This window comes from Eupeodes corollae, chromosome 3 (genome assembly GCF_945859685.1).
Source record: "Eupeodes corollae chromosome 3, idEupCoro1.1, whole genome shotgun sequence".
In the NCBI taxonomy this organism is placed as follows: domain Eukaryota; kingdom Metazoa; phylum Arthropoda; class Insecta; order Diptera; family Syrphidae; genus Eupeodes; species Eupeodes corollae.
This window is the reverse complement of record NC_079149.1, coordinates 93,386,546-93,404,993: the sequence shown is the minus strand read 5'-3', so window position 1 is coordinate 93,404,993 and position 18,448 is coordinate 93,386,546. Positions and strand designations below refer to the sequence as shown.

At 34.7% G+C, this 18,448-nt stretch overlaps 1 protein-coding gene across 11 annotated transcripts in view; it reads right to left on the bottom strand.

Annotated features, from left to right (window-relative positions):
- Positions 1–18,448, bottom strand: part of LOC129948884 (CUGBP Elav-like family member 2) — a 434,239-nt gene that overhangs the window by 112,611 nt on the left and 303,180 nt on the right. For all 11 annotated transcript variants that reach the window (XM_056060028.1, XM_056060027.1, XM_056060025.1 and 8 more), the window contains one exon: positions 10,522–10,570. In XM_056060028.1, coding sequence (XP_055916003.1) covers positions 10,522–10,570 — 49 coding nt within the window. The remainder of the gene's footprint in view (positions 1–10,521; positions 10,571–18,448) is intronic.

Sequence of the window (18,448 nt, the reverse complement as noted above, 5' to 3'; positions counted from 1 at the left end):
GTTTTCTGCTCGACCTACCACGTCTGATATTCGAGTGGGCTCGTTGACCAGCTGAGTTAGGTGGTTTATTCAAGTTACAAAGATTTAAAATGATTTTGACAATAAACCACTTTTTGGTGAATGTCGTTAAAATAAAGGGTGATTTTTTTGAGGTTAGTATTTTCATGCATTAGTATTTGACAGATCACGCTTAATTTCAGACATGGTGTCAAAGAGAAAGATGCTCAGTATGCTTTGACATTTCGTCATGAATAGACTTACTAACGAGCAACGCTTGCAAATCATTGAATTTTATTACCAAAATCAGTGTTCGGTTCGAAATGTGTTTCGCGCTTTACGTCCGATTTATGGTCTACATAATCGACCAAGTGAGCAAACAATTAATGCGATTGTGACCAAGTTTCGCACTCAGTTTACTTTATTGGACATTAAACCAACCACACGAATGCGTACAGTGCGTACAGAAGAGAATATTGCGTCTGTTTCTGAGAGTGTTTCTGAAGACCGTGAAATGTCGATTCGTCGCCGTTCGCAGCAATTGAGTTTGTTTTATTCGACCACATGGAAGATTTTACGCAAAGATCTTGGTGTAAAACCGTATAAAATACAGCTCGTGCAAGAACTGAAGCCGAACGATCTGCCACAACGTCGAATTTTCAGTGAATGGGCCCTAGAAAAGTTGGCAGAAAATCCGCTTTTTTATCGACAAATTTTGTTCAGCGATGAGGCTCATTTCTGGTTGAATGGCTACGTAAATAAGCAAAATTGCCGCATTTGGAGTGAAGAGCAACCAGAAGCCGTTCAAGAACTGCCCATGCATCCCGAAAAATGCACTGTTTGGTGTGGTTTGTACGCTGGTCGAATCATTGGACCGTATTTGTTCAAAGATACTGTTGGACGCAACGTTACGGTGAATGGCGATCGCTATCGTTCAATGCTAACAAACTTTTTGTTGCCAAAAATAGAAGAACTGAACTTGGTTGACATGTGGTTTCAACAAGATGTCGCTACATGCCACACAGCTCGCGATTCTATGGCCATTTTGAGGGAAAACTTCGGAGAACAATTCATCTCAAGGAATGGACCGGTAAGTTGGCCACCAAGATCATGTGATTTGACGCCCTTAGACTATTAGGGGCTACGTCAAGTCTAAAGTCTACACAAATAAGCCAGCAACTATTCCAGCTTTGGAAGACAACATTTCCGAAGAAATTCGGGCTATTCCGGCCGAAATGCTCGAAAAAGTTACCCAAAATTGGACTTTCCGAATGGACCACCTAAGACGCAGCCGCGGTCAACATTTAAATGAAATTATCTTCAAAAAGTAAATGTCATGGACCAATCTAACGTTTCAAATAAAGAATCGATGAGATTTTGCAAATTTTATGCGTTTTTTTTTTTTAAAAGTTCTCAAGCTCTTAAAAAATCACCTTTTACTACCAAATCTTTACTTACACAACTTACTGTATAAGCTTTATGGCTGATATGACCCTCCCTTGGAACGTCCATTGGTCAAAATTTGATGAATTTGTGCTAAGTTTTTGGAACAGGTACTTTTTGCAACACAGTTAAGAAAATAAAATACAAATTTTGTATAAAAGGGGTCATATCCATTGACTCAAAACGATTAGTTTTGAATTGAAGAATTGAAGGGAATTCCTACTAAAAAAAAAAAATTATCTCCCAGGGGGGGGGGGTGTCATGACCCCTATATGTATGTTGCTTCTATAAATACATTTATAATACCAATGCTTGTGTTTTGTAATTTGCAAGTTAAAGAATATAATATGGTCACCTTAACGAAAGCCTCTAAAAGAGTCTTACAGAGCCTTATATATTATTGTATAGCACATACAGGATCACCATCACCACCACCATACCCAGTTCCAGTACCAAGACCAGTACCAGTATCACCCGGTTGTAGAGCAGCACATTAATTTTTAAATGCAAACAGTGTCAAGTGGTTAAAATGTTTTAATTGCTCGCAGAGCGTACATGCATGCACTAACATATTTACACGGTTAATTCAACTTGAATTAAGTTTGTGGCATGGTAAACAGGGTGTACATGATGTGAATGTATATGCATATTTATGTATACACGATGGTTTTTGGTTCACGTAATGTGTACTCTACCTATAATACACACCTTGCCTCTATATGTGTGTGTTTAATGTGTAAATAGGATAAATATATTATATAGAGGACGTAGTCGTATAATGACTCCTTGCTATGTTGTTATAAGCAAATAAAAGAAAATAAAATATTTAAAAAGAAAAAACAAAACGTAATAATGCGAGATTTTGTTTGTAAGGTACACTAACCAGGATCTTAAACAGGTTAGCTAAACAATGCATCAATACAAAGTCAACAGGAACTAGAACAGAACGGAAGGATTTTTCAGAGGAAGGAGTATTAAAAAGTTTATTATTTATGTATAAATTAAAAGTTATGCCAAGTTTCGTTATTTAAGAATTTTTCTATACTCATTATATTTGAAAGGAACTATTGGTATGTCATTTAGTATCTACTTCTACAGTAATATGACTTTTTGGAATCCCTTTGACAGATTTTGATTAGTTAAGGAAAAAAAAACAAATATTTTATGTTTCAATAAATCCTAATTAAATTATTTCCTTGAAGAAAAATTCCTCCGACATCAAATTGACCTACAAAAAAGAAAAACAAATACAAAAAACTTCATCTCAATTTATATCATTTTAAATTTCCTTTATCCTATAGTTACAGTTTTAGTTCACTATACTATACACTTTCCTTTTATTTACGAACCATGAACCATGAAGAGTATTACTAATGCAGAAGCTTCAGATATTTCCCCAAAATACAAAGGAAAGTTTATTAAAAAATCTGAAGCTTTATACACTATATTCTTAAATAGAAACAAAGAGAGATGAATGAATATCATTGCTTTGCACAGTTTTCTTCTTTTTAAAATGGAAATGAAAATGAAAAAATAACCAATGAATAAAGAATTTTTGACTTTTTTTGTAAATGCAGGCAATTTTTAGATTGATGAAATGAAATTTCCAACAATAGACAAAGACATAAAGATTCAAATTTATAATATTAGATAGGAAAGTCAAAAATAAAAAGAAGAGAGGGTACATAACAAAGGTATTCAATTTTGAAGCAATTCATTTGCAATTTCCTTGAAAAAATTAAGCGGAGTTCCTTTGTTTGGTGTGTAAAGTTGATGCACATAAACTCCTTCTCAATTAGGTTAAACAACTTTTCAGGAAATTATATTTTCTCTGAAACACTAAAATCGTTATGAGCATATTATAATAAACAAATTGCTTTTTCCTTGAATATTAATTTATTAAGTTTAGATTATATTTTTGATGCGTCAATTACTCTGATACCCTTACGTGCAAATCCATATTAAATCCGGATTATGTAATTGCAAATACCAATCTGATTTAAAAATTGATGAATAATTTTTGGTTTTGAGTTAGGCTCGGATTATTCGAGTAAATCGATTTGAAGAAGGTTTTCCAGTGAAGCTTGCATGAAAACTTACAAAAACAATAACTTTTTCTGAATAACTCTTTGACTCTTAACTTTTTTAACTTCAAACAGAATGTTATTGCAATCGATCCGATATGTTGAATTGAACATTTTGACAATTTTAGACGTTTCAAGTTCCTAAGAATTTATATCAAACATTTTTAGGGAGATGTCTTTGTATGCGTGGGTACTTACGTTCGTACGTTTGGGATACCATTTTTCGACTTTAAGAACCAGTTAAAGAATTAAAATTAAATTTTTTTTTAGAGATAATAACATCTTGATGTAGTACACAAGGAGTGATGGCTAGTGTGTTGCACTGTTATGCCAGAGGTCTTGGGCTCAATCCCTGCTTGTTCCATCTAAAGTTTTTGCTTGCGATATTTGCGAGAAATCGACAAATTCTCCAAAGGTGATTCTTGTCATGAAAAGTGCTTTCTCAAATTAGCCGTTTGGATTCGGCTTGAAACTGTAGGTCCCCTTCATTGCTGACAACATTACTCGCACACATGAATGGTTGAGAGTTGTAAGTCACTAGACCCTAGTTCTCTACGGACTTTTGCGCCAGCTTACTTACATAAAACATCGTAAGATGCAAAAAATGTTCAAATGGTAGACATGTGCATTCAAGAGGACACAAGCGTCCGCAGGTTTTTCTTAAAAACCCAACTCTGTCTATCAACTCCTACTCTCACCTCCACGGGGCGAACATCGGAAGCCTAGTACCTCAACTGGAGATTGGGTTCCAACCCCAGTGGAAAGTTGTTAGGGGCAGCAAACAAGAGAGGGGGGAGAGGTGTTAGCACTAAGGTACCTCTCCCTATATAGGCGGCAGCGGACGAATTCTCGAGATGGAATCAACGGTGGCGTCTACAGTTCCAGTAAGGTTTAACTACTTAGTAAACACCTTATAGGGCTTCTTCGACATATTCGGAACCCAGGCCTGCAAGGAGCGGTATCCGGCTCCCCTCCTTGGAGTTATACTAAGAATCTGGCTCTCCAGGTTGGGGGTTGTGCCATCGGGGTGACTTCCTGGCCACGTAAAAAATACCTCTAGTTGCGAAGCACCAACAAGCCTCGGATACGGACGGATTCACTGTTGACAACCCACCCAAACGAAATAAGGACAACGAACTTTGTATATGTACGTGGAATGTAAGGTCCCTTAACAGACCACGTGCAGCCGAACAATTAGCGGAAGCCCTAAACTGCTGCAAGGCAGATATTACCGCCATCCAAGAAGTGCGATGGGATGGACCGGGTAAACGCAAACCAAAAGACTGCGATATATACTACGGCGACTGCTAATGAGAACAAAGACAGCGTCTATTTGGGTGTGGATTTGTTGTTGGAACTAGACTCAGGCAAAAAGTCTTGAGCTTCAACAGTGTGAGCGAGCGCATCACGACAATCCGCATCAAGGCTTAATTCGCCAACATAAGCCTAATTGCTCGCATGACCCAATGGAGGAGAAAGACGAAGACACTAAAGACATATTCTTCGAGCTCCTGGACAAGACATATGAGCAGTGCCCTGACTATGACATTAAAATTGTCTTGAGAGATTTTAACGCCACGAAGAGAAGACATCTTTGGTGGCATAATCGGGAGATACAGCCTGCAAGACACCACCTCCGACAACGGATTCAGGCTAGTCGATTTCGCTGCGGGGCGAGACGTTCTGGTAGCTAGTACGCAGTTCACGAATCTTAATATCCACAAAGGGACATGGAAATCTCCTGATCAATCAACCGTCAACCAGATTGACCACATTGCGATCGACGCACGGCACACGGTAGGTATCCAGGATATCCGCACATTCCAAGAGGCCAACATTGACTCGGACCACAAACTCGTGGTAGCCAAGGTACCGCAACGGATATCGCGATCCAAGCCAAAACAAGGAAGTACTGTGAGAAGATTCGACGTTAGACGGCTACAATCGCAAGAGACTGCCATGTCCTTTTCCGATCGAGTCTTTGATAACCTCTTAAGAAGTCCTATGCTTCCTGCATTAAGCATTGAAAACCAGTGGCAATATTGCCTTGCAGCCATCAGAGATGCCGCCTCTGAAGTGCAAGGTTTCACATGGCCACCACAGCGAAACCCCTGGTTTGACGACGAATGCCGGCAAGCGCACTCAGCGAAACAAGAGGCATACAAAACGGCGCTGCACAAAAGGACTAGAGTTGCTCTCGAGCTTTACGAGCAGAAGAGGAGAGAGGAACAATGGCTTGTTAGATGGAAAAAAAGAGAGCATGAGAAGCGCGATATCGAGGGGATAGAGGGATGTCACAACAGGAATGAGGTTCGTAAAAAAATCCCAAGGGTACCAGGCACGAACCGAAACCTGTAAAAACGATCAGAAGAAAATCGTAGTTGAACTGCAGCCGATGCTGAGAATATGGAAAGATCACTTCTCCAAATTATATAACGGCGATGACGAACCGAATTCCGCTGTAAGGGAGATAGAACCACTCAACCTCGGCGACGCAGATCAAAAATTCCTCCTACCCGACCTTGACGAAGTGAAGATAGCTATATATAAACTTAAGTCAAACAAAGCTGCCCGATACATAAGAAAGTAGACCCTCTAAACTGCGCCAACTACAGAGGCATCAGTCTCCTTAGCATTGCGTATAAATTCCTCTCTGCCGTATTATGTAAACGTCTGAAGCCATGCGTCAACAACCTGATTTCTCCTAATCAGTGTGGCTTCAGACCAGGAAAGTCCACTACCGACCAAATATTCACACTGCGGCAGGTCTTTTAAAAAACCCAGGAGCTTCAAATCGAAACCCACCATCTCTTTATCGATTGTAACGCCACGTATGGCAGCATCCAAGCACCCTGCTCTATCAAGGTCGGAAAAGATCTTACCGATTCATTTGATGTCAAAAAAGGTTTTAGACAAGGCGATGCACTGTCATGCGACTTCTTCAACGTCGTTCTGGAAAGAATTGTGCAAAACTCAACCGTCAACACTTCCAAAGGTCCATCCAATTACTTGGATACGCAGATGATATTGACATAATTGGAAGATCAAAGCGTGATGTCAGTGAAGCGTTTTTGAGCATTGCGACGGGAAGCGAAGAAGATGGGTTTTGTGGTCGATGAGGGCAAGACCAAGTATATGCTGTCATCAAAAAAGGACACGTCTTGGACAAAACGTCACTATGGACAGCTATAACTTTGAGGTAGTTAAGGAATTTGTCTACCTAGGCACCGCTATTAATACAGACAACGACACCAGTGCTGAAACCAAACGAAGAATAACTCTTGCAAATCGCTGCTTCTTTGGACTTAGAAGGCAATTTAGAAGTAAAGTCCTCTCTCGAGCATCTAAAATCACCATCTATAAGACACTCATCATCCCTATTCTCATTTATGGCGCTGAGGCCTGGACCTTGTCAAAGAAAGATGAGAGCGTCTTAGGATGCTTCGAGAGAAAAATTCTTCGGGTGATTTTTGGTCCCGTACGCATAGATGGAGAGTGGAGGAGAAAATATAACGACGGACTGTACGGGCTGTACAGCGACACTGACCTAGTTAGCAGAATTAAAGTCCAACGGCTTAGATGGCTAGGTCATGTAGAGCGGATGGACATCAACGCTCCAGCCCGGAAGGTCTTCGAATTAAATCCCGAGGGACGGCGCGGCGCAGTAGAGGAAGACCGCGACTCAGGTGGCGCACTCAGGTGGGAGAGGACCTCAACCAACCAACTTGGCGTGCGAAACTGGAGACAAACTAAATTTGAAATTTTGCCAAACTAAAAAATTGTATTCATTGCAAAATTAAACCAAATTTAAAAAAGAACAACAAATTTTTTGGGAGTTATTCAATTTCTAAATTTGGGCGTTACAACATTGACAGTTGGTTTAGGTGATACATATATCATCTAAATTTAGACTTTGTGACATTTTATTACTGATATTTCTTACGAAGGATTTATGTCATTATATGATTTGGTTTATTTATCGTTGGCTGAGAAGACATAAGAAACTATAGAAATCATGATCGTCGTAATGCCCAAAAAAGACACAAAGCTCACGCTTTATGTCATAAAACCCAATTGCAGAATGACAACTAAGAACTAGGGTGCTACTTCAATCGCTTCGAGTTTTTGATAATTGTTTTAATCTTTTTGAGATTTGTGACCAAATTTTGGTCTTTATGACATTTTGGGATTTTCACGTTATGGGCTTGTTCGAAAAGACGTAACGCCGTTTATAATGTATCGTTTTTGAATAAATTGACAGACGAACACTAGTGGGAAGTTATCAGTGTGGGTCACATCTTAGCCTCTTTTTAAATTGACATGGGAAGTTATTATTAACGGTTCGATCTGTGGAATTAAAAATTTTGACATTTCTCAACGTTTCAAGGTTCCTAGAATCTAAATAAAATATTGTTAGAGAGATGTCTGTGCGTGCGTGTGTGCGTACGTTCGTCCATCCGTATACGTTTCGAAACTTTTTTCGTCGTCAATATCTCATGAGCAGGTCTATGAGATTTGTGACCAAATTTTTGTCTTTATTACATTTTAGGATTTGCACGTTATGGGCTTGAGCGAAAAGATCTAACGCCATTATTAATGTATTTTTAAGTAACAGAGGAACACGGATGGGAAGTTATTAGTGTGGGTCGCATCTAAGTCTCTTTTTAAATTGACATAGGAAGTTATCGTAAACGGTTCGATTTGTCGAATTGAAAATTTTTACATTTCTCGACGTTTCAAGGCCCCTAGATTTTTACAGAGATGTCTGTGAGTGCATGTGTACATACGTTCGTCCGTCCGTACGTTCGGGAAGCTTTTTTCGTCGTTTATACCTCATGAACCAGTCGATATCTCTGACTTAAAAAAATAGGTGGGTGATTTTTTTTACTACAGCAATTTTGAATAACAAATGAAAATGTTGGTTAACCCAAAATATCTCACGACCCAGTAACGCTATCGACTTGAATTAAATTTTGTATTATATATTGTGACGTAATACTAAATCAGTATAATTTTGAAAAAAAAAATCAACGAAATTTAATTAAATTTTAATTACAAAAAAAAACTGAAAAACACCTCGAAATTTTACTAACAAAAAATTATTTTATTTCCAGAATAAATAGTAAAGTTCTTGAATAAATAAAAACGAATCGACAGTTTTTTTTACAAAAAAAATAAAAACCCAAAAACTTGGTAAAACACGTAAAACCTAAAACTTGAGAACAATGTAAAATATTGATTTCAAAATAATTTCATTCCGTTCTAAATTTTCTTACAAAAAAGGGAAACGTATTTCTTTATGTCAAAAAATAAATACTTTCAAGAAATGCTTCTAAAATTGGTAAAAAATTGGGTTTCAACTAAAAATCTCTAATAATGATAATAGATTTTGAAATCAAATTATTTGCAAAATAGTTTTCGTAATTTTTGTAAATGTTTGAGAAAAATTCAACTACCAACAAATGTCTTCAAAATATTCATGTCACACGTCATTTTTAAAATTTTTAAGTAAGTCAAACCCATAGACGGGATGGGAAGTTATAATCGTGGGTCGCATTCTAGCCACTTAATAATTTTTAAGAAATCGACCCGCCTTTTATAATAAAAACCTTCACAACTACTCAAACAGAAACAATATCGATAGTATTTGTTTCTCAAAATAAACAATTGAAATTTATGATGATTAGAACTTTGATTTTTGGCTAATGCTTACCCTGGAATGGATATTATTTTTTGTATAATTCTCAGAATACGTCGCAATAACTTTTCTCTGAAATTTGTCTACATAAGCTGTAACAATTAATTGCTTGCCACTGCCTGTCCCCAAGCTTCATTATTTTATATTTTCCTAGTATTTTGAAATTTAAAATATCTAAGGTTGATATTGCTTTTGAAATAACCCAAACAAAGAATTCGCCCGAAATTTGCTATTTTGTACCTTTTTCTCGTCTGAAAATCGCGATGAAGAGAGAATTAATAATGAAACCGAAATAGATTGAGGCTATATTCCTGTATATCTAAATTGTTCTCAACCAGCTGGTATAGAGTTCTAGTACCTATATAGACATATAGGTAGATTGGTAAGGCTGAACTTTGCTAAAGGGATTGTTTTCTGATCGAAGTCTCATACCAACAAAGTCGGTCCGAGAGGACAAAAACTCAAAAAAAAAGAAAAGCAAAATTTAACGAAAAAAAGCGTCAAACCGCAATATAGTCTCGTACACACTTTTCTTGTCACTCTAGCCAATAACACACACAAAAAACTGAAATAAGACCTGCGGCATAGGTTCCCTATGTATCCCATAACGTATACCTCTTTTTTTCCAAAGGAGTTTGCTTTGGACAACCATCAGACCATATAAAATCGAGAAACACACAAAAAGAATGTGATGAGGATAACCAAAAAAAACAACAACAAAAAATTCCAAAACCTTTACCGACCAAAAAATATCCCTGAATGAGTTTTTGAATTGGAAATACTTTACTTTTATTTATGTCCTCGAAATAATAGCGGTTTTAAAGGGAGATTCAACAATATCTATAGAGTGATGCAACAAAAACAACAACAACAACTACAAAAAAACAGAAAACTGAACGTGAACAGAGCAGAACCGCAATTCAATTTTGAGCAACAGGAAGATTTATGCGTTGACCACAAATTGAAAACGCCAAACAAAGTATTTTAGCAATTTAATGTTAACTTTTTATTATTTTGTATTTTGTATTTTTATTTTTTAATTTTTATTTTATTTTTGGTTTAAACCTTGTAAATTATTTTCAATGCAAAAATTGTTATTAATTTCAACAGGAAAACGGTGGCAAAACAATGCATTTTTGAAATAAATAATATTGTGTTATTGGAAATGTGATTTTGAGTTGTTATGATTTTAATTAAAAACTATGTTAGTTAAATTAATTGTCTCATAAACGAATCTAACTATTCATATATATTTATGACCAATGAAGTGATTTTCAAAACATAAATTCATAAACTTACCATTTCGGTTTTCACTATCAGCTGGTTTCATTTGAATGGGATGATACATCTAAAAAAAGAAAAAAAGAAAAAACAAATGGTGGTTATTTAAGTTCTCAGAAATTCAAAAATAGTGATTTTGTAAAAATAAATTACAGAGATGTGTTAAAAAACCTAAACACTAGTTAAACAAAGGATTTAATTATTTTTGAATTACGCCGTATGCTTATAAAATTTTGGTATGATATTAGAATTAGATTATTCCTGAAGGACATCAGCTTTTAAAAATGTTTGTATTTAAAGTTGAACAGGAAGAGTGAAAAACAATTCGTCTCCTTCTAGAGAGTTGTAATAATTAACTTCAAAATAACTGTCTGTTTCTTGTTTAAGTCAAACTTCAAGCTTTTCTTAAACAAAAGAAATGTTCCTGTATTTGAACGCATTTTGGGTTAAATTACAAAACTTGGGTTAAGAAATTCAAAGTTAACCTTTATTTGAATAAGTCAAGATGATAAGTTTAAGATGCCTTAAGAAAATATAATGTGTTGGTTTTGATTTAAAATAAGTTTTGTTGGATACAAAATTAGAATATTTCAAAAATGAATAGGTGTATTTTTATTTTTTGTCCTCGTATTTAACAGAAATAAGGGTATGTTATGATTAAAGGGGTATTCATGTTGAGACGTATGTATGTAAGTCATTTGTGTAAAAAGCTAAGTTTTGTAAAAAAGTTTGCTTGAACAAACATTTGGTTCATTTAGACAAATTCTGTGGAATCAAACCAGCTGTTCGTTAAATGTTAAATTAGACGTATTCAAACTGCATAGATAGTTTTAAATGTATGCTTTCTCCAGCACCAATGCTTTGGCTTCAGGCAATATTCACGTTTTAAGTTAGAACTATAAAAACGCAATCTTAATGGAGTAGTCAGATGAAAATGAGAAATTCCATAATGTTAATTTAACGTTAACTTTTACTTTTAGAAGTAAAAAGAGCCTAATCGCAAGGCACGCAAAGGAAATTAAAAATTTGATTAGTCAAGATACAAAAAAAAAATGGAATCGTTGACCCCGATCAAAGATTTTCAGTTCTTGGATAGTGAGCGTATTCAAATTTAATTTTTGTAACAAAAAAAAAGAAATTGTTAAACATTTTTTAAATGAGTGTATGAAGTTTTGATGCATCACTTCGTTTGATAAATTTTCTAGCAAAATTTTCAACAAAATTTCAAGTTCACAAATTTTCAACACGTTTGAACAATTTTTGTATTGAAAAGCTAAACATATTTTAAATTCTGTACTTATACACTAACGGCCTAATACTTCAAATTTTCAATGTCTACAAATCCAAATAAAATAAAATGCACGACTATATTTTGAGTTTAAAAATGTACTTGCGAAATAAGTTATTCTTCAAAAATTTAAATGCCATTTAATTACTCAAAAAAGAGGCTGGGATGCGATCCACACTGAAAACTTCAAATCCCGTCTGTCGATTTGTCTTGCTTAAAAGTTTGTAGGGTTGGGCTAAAAAAGTTGTTTGTCGAATTATTCTTAAAAAATTTAAAATTACCCACAATATTTTCATATAAGGAAATTGTTAAGTTTAAAAATCTAGTTTGGTTAAAAAGATTTTTTGTCTAAAATTAATTTTTATCAATTTAAGTAGCATTTCTTAAATTTTTACAAGATAGAGAGATATCAAGAACCGAAAATTAAATTTGCGTACTATTTTTTGTAGATTTTATTTGTTTTATGAAAAAACGGACTATTGGATTTTTATGAAACAAGAAACTACTGAATATCGAAAGCAATACTTTCTGTGAAATAAAAAAGTTTGAACACAATATTTTTAATTTTTTGAAAAGCTATTCGAGTTGAAATTTAATTTTTAGTAAGTTTTAGTACTTCTTTTTGTTAGGTTTTTATGTTTTGTAAGAAAATAGTCAATTCAAATTTCCTTAAAATTTTACTGAATGATATATTAAAAAGATATTTGAGTCGAAAATAAATTTTTACCAACCTTTAAATTTTCTTTTAAGTTTTTTTTATTTTTATAAGAAAACTGTCAATTCGATTTTTCTCAAAATTGTACTGACTATTGACAGCAATATTTTTAAAGAGATAAAAGTAGTTTAAGGCCAATATAATCTTTCTTCATCTTTCTGCTTTACTATCTGTATAACAATATTTATTTGAAGTTGATATCTCTTCTGGTTCTTGAGCTATGGACGACGAAAAAAAGTACGAACCTTTTATTTGAACTTTATTGACCTGGAAACGTCGATAAATTTCAAAATTTTCAATTTGGCAAATCGGACCCATCATAATAACTTAATATGCGAAGTTAAAAATACGTTTTTTTTTAACTTCGTTAAAAAAGAACCTGTTTTTAAGGAATCAAATTAAAAAAAATGCATGTTGATTATTATATATATTTAAGTATTAGGACAATAAAACTTGTGCAGAACACAAATTATTTGAAACGCTTCATTTATATTTGAGATTGAAAAGCCAAGTTTAGAAAAAATTTAGTAAAAATATATCGGTTCATTTTCGAAAAATTTTGTAATTTAAGTTTGTAATATTTTAGATGTTTTTAGGGGACATCCTAAAAATGCTTTTAGCAGTCGAAAATATACTGACATAAAAATTTTGCATAGATTCCTTGTCAGTTTAATGAGGGTTTTTGAAATTATTTGTATGATAGTTAGAGATTGACTTTGCTAGTAGGCCAAAGCAAATGTAGTTCACCTTAAACTTTTCCTACCACTTGACTTATATGGTTTTTCCAATTTAATATTCCTTGGTGATTCTTTGGTGTCTCAACAAATTTCACTTGTACATTATTAAATTCAATTTTTTTTTGTAATAACCAAATATTTAGTTTTATGAGTGATGAGGACTAGGCCACACGCATTAAAACATTGATTTATATTTCTCATAATCCTTGGCAGCACAATCCTGATTAGTTGAACATCATTGCCATATATATCTGAAACTTACAGTAGGTATCAAATAAATTTGTGAAAAATGAGTAGGACCCGAAATTGATCTTTTAGGTACGCCAACAGAAAGAGGCAAGAACTTTGATATGACAAAATAAGTGTAGTTAAACATCAAGAGAAGTTATAAATCTATAACCTATAACAGTTTTTGACACATTAATTCATGATTCATTTTGTCAAAAGCTTTTCAATAATTTAAAATATTCAAAAAGGTCGATATACTTTATGATCAAAATGCTGTATTCCGAAATTTTGTATTTCAAAATTCTATATATTAAAATTCTGTATTTTAAAATGCTATAAATAATGTTAAAAAATAAAAATCGTTTTGACAATGTAAAAAAGTTTATAGCATTTTGAAATACAGAATACTTTTTTAATTAAACATCATTATTATTTTTCATTAGTCTAATGTTCTAATATACTCCCCTGAACAATAACATAATATGTTTCTATGATAATTTATAATTCTCTAAAATAATATAAATGGTATCTTTTTCTATTTTCCCTTTCTTATTTTGTTTTTCTTAGATATTTCTATCTCTCTCACATTTGTACATTGTTTCTATCATAATTAACAATTGCATAAACAATTAAACCAAACTAATTGATCTTTCAAAATTTCCAGTATTATACTGTATTATGAGTTACAGTATTTTGACAATACAGCATTTTGGGACACATTGTTTTAAATGAACAGTATTATGACCATACAGTATGATACAGAATTTTGACACAGCATTTAAAAATACAGCATTTCGACCCGCTCCCAACATGACCATCGTCCAGGTCATTGCATTTATATTTAATGTCGTTTTACCAATAAGAGTTGTTTGTAGCGTTGTTAGAGTTTTGTTAGGAATCAGGTTTTTAAAACCTGTTTTAAATAAAAGACAATTTAATAATACGTGAACAGTTTTTTTTTTAAATTTATTATTTAATTATTTTAAATATAAGACCCAAGTCTTGAAGCACGATCGAAAAAATGCTGGTTTATAAGATATCGAGCCTCAAAACCAGCCTGCCCTGCCTATTTACATTGTAACATTTATCTTAGAACGCGTTTTCCCAAAAGTAGTGTTTTTGACATGTGCATTCAAGAGGACACAAGCGTCCCCAGGTTTATCGCAAAACCCACCTATGTCTATCAACTCCTACTCTCACCTCCCCGCGATGAACATCGGGTGCCTAGTACCTCAACTGGAGATTAGTTCCAATCCCAGTGGAACGTTGTTGGGGCAGCAAACGAGAGAGGGGGGGGGAGAGCTGTTTCCACTAAGGCACCTCTCCTTACAGGCTTCAGCAGACGAATTCTCGAGATGAAATCAACGGTGGCGTCTACAGTTCCACTAAGGTTGAACTACTTAGTGAACACCTAATAGGGCTTCTTCGACATATTCGGAGCATAGGACTGTAAGGAGCGGTTTATCCGGCTCCCCTTCCTTGGAGTTATACTAAGGATCTGGCCCTCCAGGTTGGAGGTTTTGCCGTCGTCGGGATGGGATGGACCGGGCAAACGCAAACTAAAAGACTGCGATATATACTACGGCGACTGCTACCGAGAACAAAGACAGCGTCTATTTGGGTGTGGATTTGTTGTTGGAACTGGACTCAGGCAAAAAGTCTTGAGTTTCAACTGTGTGAGCGAGCGCATCACGAAAATCCGCATCAAGGCTAAATTCGCCAACATAAGCCTAATTGCTCGCATGCCCCAACAGAGGAGAAAGATGAAGACACCAAAGACATATTCTTCGAGCTCTTGGACAAGACATATGAGCAGTGCCCTGGCTATGACATTAAAATTGTCTTAGGAGATTTGTATGCCAAGCTAGGAAGAGAAGACATCTTTGGTATCATAATCGGGAGATACAGCCTGCACGACACCACCTCCGAATACGGATTCAGGCTGGTCGATTTCGCTGCGGGGCGAGACGTTCTGTTGGCTAGTACGCAGTTCACGCAACTTAATATCCACAAGGGGACATGGAAATCTCCTGATCAATCAACCGTCAACCAGATTGACCACATTGCGATCGACACACGACACTTCTCCAGTATACAGGATATCCGAACATTCCGAGAGGCCAACATTGACTCGGATCACTACCTCGTTGTAGCCAAGGTACGGCTACGGATATCCCGATCCAACCCAAAACAAGGAAGTACTGTGAGAAGATTCGACGTTAGACGGCTACAATCGCAAGAGACAGCCATGTCCTTTTCCGATCGAGTCTCTAATAACCTCTGAAGGAGGAGGAACTTTTTAACAGTCTTTTTAAGATTTTTTTTTTAAATCGCTGTCATTATGTGAAATTTTCAAATACTTAAAAAAGCTTGTTTCTTATCCTAATTAACGTTCTGAAAATTAAGTTAAAAATTGTTTTTGTTGTTTCAAGGCTCTAAGGCTGAGATATCGTGCCAGCCGTTCTACTCCGTCGCAACGCAAATTTTATTTAAAAAAATCATCCTTTTTTTGTTTTGAAGGTAGATGACCTCCTTAAAACACAAATCAAGGCCAATTTAGGGGTTTGTTTCTTTTCTTTGTACTCCAACTACTTTACAAACGTTTCGATGTTAAAAGGTTTAATTTTGACACTTAATGATATTGTTAAAGATATTTAGTGACTTAAACTTCTAAACAGTCTATCATTCAAAATCATTGCATTTGACGGCCTTGAACAAAAAGGTATTGCGAGCATTGTAAAATATGAGATCTCTAAATTATGATTAAACACACTATATCATTTTCGTATTTAATAATATTGATACAGCACAAAATGTTACCAACAAAAATTAAGAAAAGTTCCCAAAATTTTAATTTTAAAATTACTAAGTAATAAAAACTAACACATCAAAATAAATAAAAGCAACTTGCAAAACTTTATATAATCACTTTGGATTTTTGGGGAGGTTTTGAAGTTTTGAAATGATGATGTTTTGAAGTTTTGAAATGATGATCTTTTGAACTTCTGTACCTTCCAATTTTCATCAATATTAAAATTTATCTAATACATTTTTTTAATTCGGCAAGATTGCTTTGTTTTTTAATTTTTTAGCTAGAATGGAATTTTTATTATTTGTCAACTGTGTTTTTTTAAAAACGTTATCAATGGTTAAAATCAGTACCATTTATAAAATAAATTATATTCATTCAAAAGAAGCCAAATTTTATTAAAAAAAATCATCCACTTTTTTATTTTTCATTAAAGTTCAAGAATTGACTTATCAAATTTTTATAGTAAAAAATCTTTTGATATTTTCAGTAAGACAAACTTCTTTTGAAGTCGGTATGGCTGACGGTTCTTGAGGTATGGCTGGCGAAAAAAAGGTATCATGAAAGTGCGCTCCCATACACTGATATATTTCTAAAAATCTTTAATTTACATTCTAGGGGCCTTGAAACGAAGAGAAATATCAACATTTTCAATTCCACAATTTGGGACGCTCACAATAACTTCCTATGAGAGGCTGATAAGCTTAAGAAATAATGATTGGAACGTTAGAACTACTTCTCAGAAACTTGATGATTAATCCTGCATTAAAAGGACATTCCATACAAATGATTACAGCACAGCTAAAAGCAATACCGCGAAGAAACGCAAAATATAATTTTTTCGAAATTTTCGGCCACTTCATTTGTTTGTATTTTAAATTTCTGAATCAACATATTTATGCTTGTGAAAAATACAAAAAAATAAACCTGGAACGGAGTTAAATGCAGATACTAGAACTATATCCTTTTCCCATTCACCTCACAATTTCTGCAGATATATCGAAGAACACAAACCATATAACTTCAGCTCTGCAAATACTGTGAATCAGTAAAAATGGATACAACTGTATGAACACGGTAGTATATAGAGGAATTCTAATTTTAGACTCTTAGCCTTAATCTTCAAATGAAAAATTACCTCGCTGTAGGTGATTAATTCAAAGCATTTGCTCCGAGTACTGATATTCTTCCCGCCCGCCTAACAGAGTGCAAATGTTTGCAAGGCCTCCCCTGCGAAAAAAGTCGTATATAACGTATAGAGAAAGTGCAACCCATATTTTCTATTGCAAATCCGTAAAATAACGCATTTTATACTTTATACCTTTGCTTTTTCCATATCCAACTACTTTACCTACCTATAGAGTCCTTTCAGCCTTGAAGCAACGCGCTGCTTGGCTAATTAAAAACCAAACGGAGAAGATTTATTATCTTAAGTGGAGAAACCGACATTAGTCACGACATGAGCACGACAACCATTCGCTGTAGAAACTATATCCTTTTACCTATGCTTCGTCTATACCAACAAAATAGGTTTGCGGAAAATCCGCAAGGATATCTTTCAATGTTTGCAGTTAGGTATACACCATTTCATGTTATAGTTGTTAGCATTATCGAATGAGTTAATATAAGTTTGCATTTTTCCTCATAGGTGACATCGGACTAGACCGCGACTTATGGTGGTAGGTAAACTTTTGTGTTTATGTTGCAACCTATTGGTCGGACTCTCTAAGATCTAAGTTAAGGGCTAAGAAGGACTGTGGGCTTTATTTTTTATAAATTATCCTTTTTCAAGGATAAGTAACTGCATATAATGCAATCGTCGTTGTCGTTGTAGTGGTTCGGTATCATTTCTGGATATTTTGAATTTAACATAAGCACGCAATGGGCTTTTGGATGACTGGAACGTCGAGTTGAGTCGCTTCGCGGGGTGGATAGTGCTGCATGGTGTACAACTCATTCAACTAAGGTATCCTACCAATCCATAAGGGTACCATACCCTCTAGACTATATAGTATACACAATATAAATGGCCATACCGAAAGGACATGGACTAATGCATATAATTTTCTATATTCTATGGCACTGGAGCACGAGGAAATGTAAATTTATAGAAGAATTTGTTGAAATACAACAACAAAAATTAAATTAAAATAGAAAAATGTGAAGGG